The sequence below is a fragment of the Orycteropus afer genome, unplaced genomic scaffold (genome assembly GCF_000298275.1).
Source record: "Orycteropus afer afer isolate SDZICR_OR568_19922 unplaced genomic scaffold, OryAfe1.0 scaffold00037, whole genome shotgun sequence".
NCBI classification, from domain to species: domain Eukaryota; kingdom Metazoa; phylum Chordata; class Mammalia; order Tubulidentata; family Orycteropodidae; genus Orycteropus; species Orycteropus afer.
In genome coordinates this window covers 1,525,997-1,535,602 of record NW_006921624.1, presented here as the reverse complement: position 1 = coordinate 1,535,602, position 9,606 = coordinate 1,525,997, and the positions used below count along the sequence as shown (strand labels likewise).

The 9,606-nt window shown below is 40.3% G+C and overlaps 1 protein-coding gene across 1 annotated transcript in view; it reads left to right on the top strand.

The window, feature by feature from the left end:
* RABGAP1 (RAB GTPase activating protein 1) overlaps nt 1-9,606 on the top strand; it is a 198,266-nt gene that overhangs the window by 168,580 nt on the left and 20,080 nt on the right. The window contains exons 19-20 of the mRNA XM_007936625.1: nt 6,810-6,902; nt 7,324-7,434. Coding sequence (XP_007934816.1) covers nt 6,810-6,902; nt 7,324-7,434 — 204 coding nt within the window. The remainder of the gene's footprint in view (nt 1-6,809; nt 6,903-7,323; nt 7,435-9,606) is intronic.

The window sequence follows — 9,606 nt, the reverse complement described above, 5'->3', positions numbered from 1 at the left end:
CTTAAACTGCCCCCTGGCTGAACACTCTTCTCTTTGGCTTCCTGGGTTCCACCCCTTCCTCCTGCTCTTCCGGCCTGCTACTCTGTGCTATGCCTGTGCTTACCTTGCTCCCGAAGACCTGGTCCCTCTCGGTAGGGTAACAAGGGAAACGTGTTCAGTGCAGATCATTAGCTTGAAACATTTTAATAATTTATGAATCCTTTATTTTCATAATCCAGATGGGGGGTTGTCTAATGTCTTTTTTTTTTTGGCATATGCTTTCATTGAGTTAAGGCAGACAAGGCTGCCTTCAGCATGTCTGCACAGCACATATTTTGTGCTTAGTAATTCCGTCCTTTGCATGGTTGGGAACACCTTGGGTGATTCTTTCTATCTGCACATGGTTTTGGGTGAGAAAGATTATAATTTTTCTTGAAATTGATTCATAGTATGGAAAGCCTGCTGATTCACTAGGGAGTAAGATAATGAGATTTTCTGCTGGAAGTTAAGATAAGGTGTTAGCAAAAAGAGCTCTGATGGCACAATGGTTAAGGCATTTGGCTGCTAACCAAAAGGTAGGGAGTTTGAACCCACCAGCCACTCCACGTGAGAAAGATGAGAAAGGCTGATTCTGTGAAAGATCTGCAGCTTCGGAAACCTTTTTATGGGGCAATTTTACTCTGTAGTGTGGGGTCGATAAGGGAGCTCTGGTGGTGCAGTGCCCTAAGGTGTTTGACTGCTAACTAGAAGGTTGGTCATTCAAACCCACCACCCACTCCATGGAAGAAAGGCCAGGTAATCTACTTCTGTAAAGATTTACCACCTCAGAAACCCAGTGGGAGTCACTGTGAGTCAGAATCAACTCAATGGCAGTGAGTTTGGCTTTTTGGTGTAGAGTCGATAGGAGTTGGAATTGACTTAGTGGCTGTGGGTTTGGTGTTAGCAGTGATTAGTTATGCTCTGGCACGTGGGCTTAATACCAAGAATATTAATGGAAATATACATGATAGTTGAGCCAATTATTGGCAAAGAACCTCAGTCACAGTGATGATTTGGCAGAAGTCCAAAAGTCAGCACAGGGAGTATACATGATGATCTCTGGGTCTGGGACCTCCTGCAGACACAGAAAAGTGGGTTCCTGCTAGGTGAATGGTTTGGAAACTAGATGTTGAATTTCCTTTGTGTAGAATTTATAAAGGAAACATTGGCTCCACAACTCACTTAAATCTCACTTTATTATTTTTAATTGTTTTTAAGTCATGGTTTGGTTCAGTCAGTTGTACTTTCTGATTAAGGTGAGAATTGGGAATAGTTTGCCTCACATGCTAGGCCAGGCAACAGATACCTATTTCTGTTATTTCTGTTGTGTCTTAACATTATGATGTTGTTTGAATGTTCGGTATTTGTATAGCCCTTACAAGCATCTCGTTTCTTCCTCACAGTAGCTTGTGAGCTGGGTAGGGCAAATCAGGTGTGGAAGCTGAGACTCACAGAAGTCAAATGACTCACCCAAGGGGGACTGGCAGGGAGTGACAAGAGCTCTAGTAGATCTCGGGCCTTCTGACTTCACATCCTCAGTGTTCTCCCCACTACTGTTTACTCTCTAAGTAAAAGAATTGTGTTTTGGTGTGGCAGTACCTGAAATGGCCACAAGATGGATGTGTTGCTCAAAAAAGTCTGTATTTCTCTCTCTGCCCAAGAGTCTTCCTTCTCTATAAATAATCTCTGTCTGTGTCCATCTGCTTCTCTCTTTTTCCAGGTCTCTTACTTTACCCCATAACTCTCTCTCTTCTTAAAGTGAGCTTATTATATGACTGAAATATTTGTTAAGTTTCAGATTCTCTGCTCTACAACTTAGCAACATACATTAAAGGTCATGTAGCTGTTTGTTGAATATCCTCTTCCATGATACATCAGTAACCTGTGATAGGTTACTTTTGATACAAGATCTAAAAGGCATTCTGTCTGGGATAGATTATTCCAGGAGGTCATGAGTGGTCCTGGGGGCTCCAAAACACTTTTATACTCATAACTCATACAATCTTTAGAGAGGAAAAATGGAAAAAAAGCAAGTTCCTAGGTCTTTTTATTATTATTATTATTCATGAACTATCTGAGGTCAACATTTTCTTTCTTCATGTCTGAGATATGGTTGGCTAGTTTAGAAAAAGCAGTTAAGTTTTTTTAGATCCAAGTGTTTACATGAAGACTTTACTCCTATGGTGAAATGGAATTTGTTATTTCAAGCTTAAAACTAATGTGCCAGACGTCAAAGTATTTGTAAGAAATTATAACAAAAACCAAATAGCATGATCTCTAAATTAATGTAATCCTAAACATTTGCTATTCATAGAAACAGAAAACCCTTTGGCATGGGGGATTTGCTTTTGGGGGATATTTTTATTTGTGAGCTAAAGTGAGCACTACCTTCATTCCTTGTCCAAATCATATATGTAGTCGGTGTGTGTGTTAGGATTTTAAGCTATAAGAGGGCAGTGATTTCACTGTCTTTTTTTTTTTTTTTTGTAATTTTTCACAGAATCTTGAGTAGTGCCTGATGTAGTCAATTAATCCTCAAAATGACCATATACAGTCATTTTAGAGAAGTAAAGTAATTACTGATAGGATTAAGTGTTACTGGTAGGATTCAATCTCAGAAATTTTCAGCTCTAAAGTCAGTGCTTACAGTCATTGTGCTTTACTATAACAAAGGATTGTATGAAGTGGGGCAAGAGACACATTGGTCCGTTTTTGGTGATGTTTGTCATGTAACAAGGTAACTCAGTCTCTGTGTCAGAGTTGAACACTTGCCTTCTGTACACTATAGTTAACTTTTCTCATAAGTAAGCCAGGCTATAGTTCTGTTTGTGTGTTCCATCTTTTAAAATTGGATTCCATGGGGAAAACTCTAAGTGAGTACTCCCTTTCTTTGTAATAGACTCTAAATTTTGCCACTTGTTGTAAGGGCAGCAGTGGTTACTACCTTCTTACTTTATTTTAATAAGTTGGTCTTCCTTGATCCTTATTTGTTTGGGTCCTCTGCTACTTGCATTACAGAAAAATACTAGAACCAGGATGCTAAATTATATTTAGTGATAGTTGAAGGAATTTAAGTCTGAACTCTTGGAACAAATTAAATGAAAAAGCTCAAAATTAAATTGAATATTTGTTTCAAGTGGTTAAGAGTGCAGCTCTTGGAATCCCCCAGACCTTGGCTGTGATCCTGATTCTGCCTCTGTTTTGTGACCCAGTGTAAGTTAGCACAGGAGGTTACAGTGGGAGAGAAATCAGACGATGCCTTTACGAAGTCACACTGCTCTTTTTATGTCATCATCTCTCGAACACCTGTGCTCTTTTGACCTGCCCTGTTCTGCCCAGGCATCCAGAATACTTTCCTGTGGTCCGTTCATGTCTGCGTTGATAGATTTTCTTATGTGCTGAGAACTGTTTTCAGTACTGACCATGCCACAGAGATGAATAAGAAACAATCACCCCAGAGTTGCGTTCTTCAAGTGTTGTCACTTAACAGACTAGCTAATTGACTTTGGACAGGTCACTTTACCTATTTAGGTGTTAACTCCACATCTCAGAAAGTTGTTTTGAGAATTAAATACGTTATTAGGTATAGAAGCATCTTGCTAGCTGGAAAGTCTTGTGTAAATCTCAGGTTCTTTTAATGAGTAACAGAAATGGAAAATCCCTCCCGAAAACAATTTACATCCTTAAAAGGAAGATGGATTTGTCTCTAGTTTATTTATTTATTTAGCTTCATGTGAGCCCTGTCACACAAAGCAGTGAGGACTTTGGGGATCAGAATCTGCTTGCTTCCTTTGGGGATCAGAATCTGCTTGCTTCCTATTCCTCACCATTCACCCACACAACACAGATCATTTAGAGCAGGCCCCCTCTTGGTTCCCCATCCAGGTGTCAGACATCAGTCTTTTTCCAGGGCTCTGTGCCACAGAGGCAGCATGAACTATTTGGCTGTGATACGCAAACACCAAGGCTCCAAAAGTCAGGATCAGCTACAAAAATCCATTATTAGCAGGGCTATTTTTATTCATTCATTTTGCATTTTGAACGCTTATAGGAGGGAATGAGAGAGAGATGAGGATGAGGGAACAGGTGAGGTGCTGGTGAAGGCAGGCAGAATTCTGGGTCTGCAGGATGGGAGAGCTTTATCTGTCCAGTCCTGAAAGATGGTCCCTGAGCACTGACTGCGCAGCCTAGTGGAGACCATCATCTAGAGGAATATGCAGAACCCTGTCTTTTGCCCAGAGAGGCCCAGAAAAATTATGAGAATTGTTTTTAAACAGCATTTGTTGTGTTTTTAACTATCAAAATAATTCATGTTCAATGCAGAACACATGGGAAAAGCACAAAGAAATACCTGTAATCCCACTACAAAAATGTAACAACCAAATGAGATGTCATGTATAAAAACCCACTGCCATCAAATCAATTCTAAGTCATAGCAGCCCTTAGGACAGAGTAGAACTACCCTATAGGGTTTCCAAGGCTGTAAATCTTTATGGAAGCAGACTGCCTCATCTTTCACTCATGGAGCAGCTGGTGGGTTTAAACTACTTGAACCACTACACCACCAGAGTTCTTTGTCCTATATGAAGGAAGAGTCTGGCATTTACCAGGTCCCTATCACTGTTTTAAGGCTGAGCGCCCCTTTGCAAAGGAGCATTTCGCATTTTGCAAAATTAACCCTTTTGTGGAGAGAATGAGGCAGTTATGTTATGGGATAATGAAATGTAGAAGAAATTTTAATTAGCCTTTTAAAATACATGTTTATGGGCAAGGAGCTAGGGGAAAAACGATGAATTCTTCTTTATCCCAGAATAAGAATGAAAAGTTTGAATTCTGAAAATTTGGTGAAATATTTTACAGGATTTGGTATTAGTTTTTTTAACTTTTTTTTTTTTTTTAATAAAACACTAGGGGGAGTCTCATACTCACTTCCCTTCCTTGTCACTTACTCAGACTAATAGCAAAGAGCCATGAGAGGAAGTGTTTGCTGCCCACAAACCTCATTTATTTTCCCTTCCTCTGCTATTGATCTGTTAGAATTGTTTATAAATTAACTGATCAAACAGACGTTTTATTTAGATGCTTTCCTTGTGAATCACTTAGGTGCACAATGAAAGTTTACCCTGGCATTGGCCTTAAACCACAGGAGATTTGGGTTGAAAGATGGCCTGACTCTCCAGCTTGTGGCCTCACCCCAAGTGTTTAATGGGCATCTTGCTGTAGACTGCAGCCAGGGCATATGTTACCCTCCTGGCTGCCTCCCTTTGGGTAGCAGCCAAACTCCAGCAATAGAGCTCCAATTGAGGCAGACTTGTAAACACCCCGGCTAGGGGAGGTATCCACAGTTCGTGGGAGAGGTGTATCAGGCAGCTCCAGGAAAATGGAGAAGGAATAATGGGACAGGGAATTGGAGACACTAATGCCAGCACACTGCAAAGCTGGGCCTAGCTCAGTTTCTTCATCTATAAAGTATGGAAATTAGAATAGCTCTGAGAGTCCTAGTTAACTGGAACTGGGGGCTAAAGACATCATGAGTCAGCAATATAGTGTACATAACTGAAGCTTTGCAAATGAATGAGCAGAGTGTGAGCTTTAGAATTGTTTTTTAAATTACAGTTAATCTGTTTGATCACTTTTCTATTTGTTATTTATCATAATTTTAAAAACTGTAATTTACAAAACACCAGAGGGAATTGACTAGCAGTTTGGAAGAAGGAATCAAACAAAAGACTCATACTACATTTTTAAGGAATATCCTAAGTTATGGTATAGATTGAAGAAAAATAAGGAGTCAGCTGGTAAAAGAAGTTGTATGTGTGGGGGGGTGTTAGATATAAAGAGAGTCAAGAGAATAAAGGAGGGAAAAGATTTCCTAGAAGGAAGAAAAGTGGATTGGTCATGCTAGAGCATGAAAGTCAAGGAGTTTTGAGGTCCAGTTGGGGAGAGGTAGGACCACTGGATGAAGTGAAAAAGAAGTCACTGGTGACCTTCAAGAGGGTACTTTCTGTAGAGCAATCAAGGCCAACACCTGATTTGGAGACATTAAGGAGAGAGAGGCCATGAAGCAATGGAGGTGAGAAGATAGGCCTGAAGTTTGCTATGGTTGGTAAGAAAAGGCTTCAGAGAAAGAGAATGGTAGTTTGATGGGACTAATGGGTGGTTTAGTGGCGTAGTCAGTATTTCTGTGTGGCCACACAGAATTGTGCCTATTTGAAAGCATCACAGGAGCTAGTTGAGGGGACAGATGACAGACACACTAGTGAACTAACTACAAGCTTAAACTGTGGAGGGAGTGGAACTGCCTGGACCCAGATCCCAGATCTGCCAGAGCCTGGTAGCATGACCTCGGACAAGTTATATAACCTTTTACCTCAGTTAACTTGTCTATAAAATGAAGATGATGATAATACACCTTGTAGAGGTGTAAAGAGGTCACGGATTTAAAGCACTTAGTAGTACTTTAGTATGTGCCGAGTAAAATGATGACTTATTATTGACGAATTGAAACTTGAACTCAGATGGGAGAGGTCATCAGTAGAGTATTCATTCTAACACTGTCAGTGTTAGGAACCAAATATCCCCATCAGAACTCTCTGGACATGATAGTCAATTGTGTAAGAATTTTGGATCATGGGCTCATGCGCCACTGATTTCCCTTCAAAGAGAAGAAACACTACTTTCATAGTAACTGGGGAAGCCCAGGTCAGCAGAGGTCTTGGTCTTCAGTGCAGGCCCTGAAGCATCCGCTTCTTTTTAATACCTTTTAATTTGTGCTGTGATCTGTCCTACAGATTAGTCAGAAGAAGTTGAAAAAATATGAAAAGGAGTATCACACCATGAGAGAACAGCAGGCCCAACAAGAAGACCCCATCGAGCGATTTGAGGTTGGTTTGCTTGTGGCCTAGGTGACGTGAGGAGCTTTTGGTCTTTCTTTTAATGTAATTGTGCCTGTAACTAGCTTTATGAATCCCCTTTCAAATTCAATTCCACTGTTCAGGTTTCAGTTTGAGTTCATAAATGAGAAAGAAAGATCTGTTTTAAACCAGCTGCCTGGTTTGTTATAGTTCAATGGCATTTCAACATAGTTAATAAGAAATAGCTGCTTGACAAGGTCACTTGAATCAGTTAAGTATTTCTTTATGGAGAATAGAAAATAAATAGTTGTTGATTGGAAACTCAGCAGGTCCAGCCACATCTCCCAGTATTTTTGTAGGACTCGAAAAGTAGTTTTCAGCTTTAGTCCTGAAAAAATGACATTTCAATCTGAGTTTTATTGTCTACAATTGGTTCCTTTCTCCTCTTCAGCGAGAGAATAGACGTCTACAAGAAGCTAACATGAGGTTGGAACAGGAAAATGATGACCTGGCCCATGAGCTGGTGACCAGCAAGATTGCACTGCGAAAGGACCTGGATAATGTAAGTTTTATTGGCCTGAAAGGAAAGATCAGATGAAATTCTTGAATTTTAGTGGTGGTGGTTCTAGCTAGTTACCTACAAAGTTTCTCTTTTGTGTTAAAACTTTTTATCTTCCTTTCCCTTCAGGGATTCTGGATCCTTTCCCTTCAGGGATTCCGGATCAACTTTGAAATGAAGTGCTTCTCACCATAGCCTTCTCTTACGTGCTTGCAGTCTTTGATTCCTTTCCCAAACACTGACTAAGAGACCTTTTGGCTAATTATTATGCTATCACAATTGGCAGTAGCATTTTAATCATCATGATTTTCTTAAATTCCCCCTCAGCGGAGGCTTCCTAAACAAGGAAGATTTTGTTACCGTGCATATTATGTGCCTATAAAGGAGCTCTGGTGGCACAGTGCCTAAGGCATTTGATTGCTAGCCAGAGAGTTGGTGGTTCAAATCCACCAGCTGCTCCACAGAAGGAAGATGGAGCAGTCTACTTCTGCAAAGATTTATCACTTTGGAAACTCAGTGGGGTCACTGTGACTTGGGATCCACTTGATGGCAGTGGGTTTTTGTTCCACGTGCCTATTAAATAAGCATTGCTCATAGGAAGGCGGCTCATTGCCTCAGCAACATTCAGGTCTGTCTGTGGTTTCGGTTTTAGCAAATGTTCCATTTTTCTTTGCTTCTCTTAATTTGAAAAATTTTGAGATGATGGCTTTCTTGGCAGAGTGCTTGTCTTTTTTCTATACCACAAGCTTCCCTTAGAAGTATAGTCTCTCATTCATGTTTTAGGTCAGAGGTGTTCCAATAAAACTTTATTTACAAAATTAAGTGGTGGGCCAGATTTGCCCCAAGGGCCTTGAAAGTTTGGTTCACTAAGGCATTTTTTTGGGTAGAATGTCAGTGCTTTCATTAGAGTCTCACATTCAGATTAGGGAGAGATGACAATATCTACTAGTTTTTTCATTTGTCTTTAGAAATTGAATAGTGAACCTGTATTCTAATACCAGCTGCTACTCCACTTTCAAACTCACCTTGAAAACCTTATAAACTGTGGGGACGCAGAATAGCCATGTCACAAGGTAGCAGTGAGACTTACATGATTTGATGTATATGAAAAACACCACCCCTACCCCCCCAAAAAAAATCAGGCACCAGCATTGTTAAGTCCCCCCGATTGTCAGGTGCAGATAGCTGCATGTCACTGGAGAGACTCCTTTTTTCAGTTTTTACAGGGAATGTGTTTCAAGGTCATTAGCCCTCAATGACCAGAATCTAGAGACCTCATTGCTCTGGATTTACTATATTCTGTTCATGAGGTTGAATTTCCTCCCTGTGGTGTGAATTCCCAGCATAGGGCTGTTTCTTTGTAGAAACACGTTATGGGCATTCCCTCACTGTTCAGGCATTTCTTCCTAGTTTTAGTGGAGTGAAGGGAGTGTGCACCGAGCAGGGCCTAACATGGTCCTCTAACAGCTGTGGGTCATGAAGAAAAGAAGGAAAAAAGAAAAGAAAATGGGTCCAAGACAGGCATCTCTGTGTTCTGTGATGAAATTATCTTCAGAGGCTGTTACTTTTTTCTAGTCTGGCAGGCCCACTAATAACATTGATCTCCCCCTAGCTTAAGGTGGATGGTAGACTTCTTGACATGGTAGTCAAAGAACTAGGTAACATTCCTGGTATCAGAGGTCAGAAATAATAAATAGCATGGACTCCCATTTACTGGGGCCTGTATGTCAAGCACTATAGTAAGTACTTTGTTAAACTCCAGTATCTCTTATTCTTAGTTAGGGCTTATAAGGAAGGTAGCATGAGTCCCATTTATGGATGAAAATTGTTTTAACAAATCGGAAAACTTGGGACTCAGAGAAGTGAAAGCACCAGGAAGAAGCAGAGCCGGAATCTGGCCTCTGACTGGAAAGCCCAGGCTTATTCTCTGGTCCACACTGTCTCCCTAGTAAATATGGTACAAGAAGCTATGAATTGATGTCATAACTGTATCAAAAGTATGGGGAAGACCAGTGTTTCCTGACACATAATAGCTAATGTTTCTTGAATACTTAACAAGTCACTATGTGCTTTGCATATCTTATTATTATTTTTTTTTATTATTAGGATTTGGGTGAAGATTTACAGAGTAAATTCACTTTTCATACAGCAGTTCACATATACTTTGTCTCATGT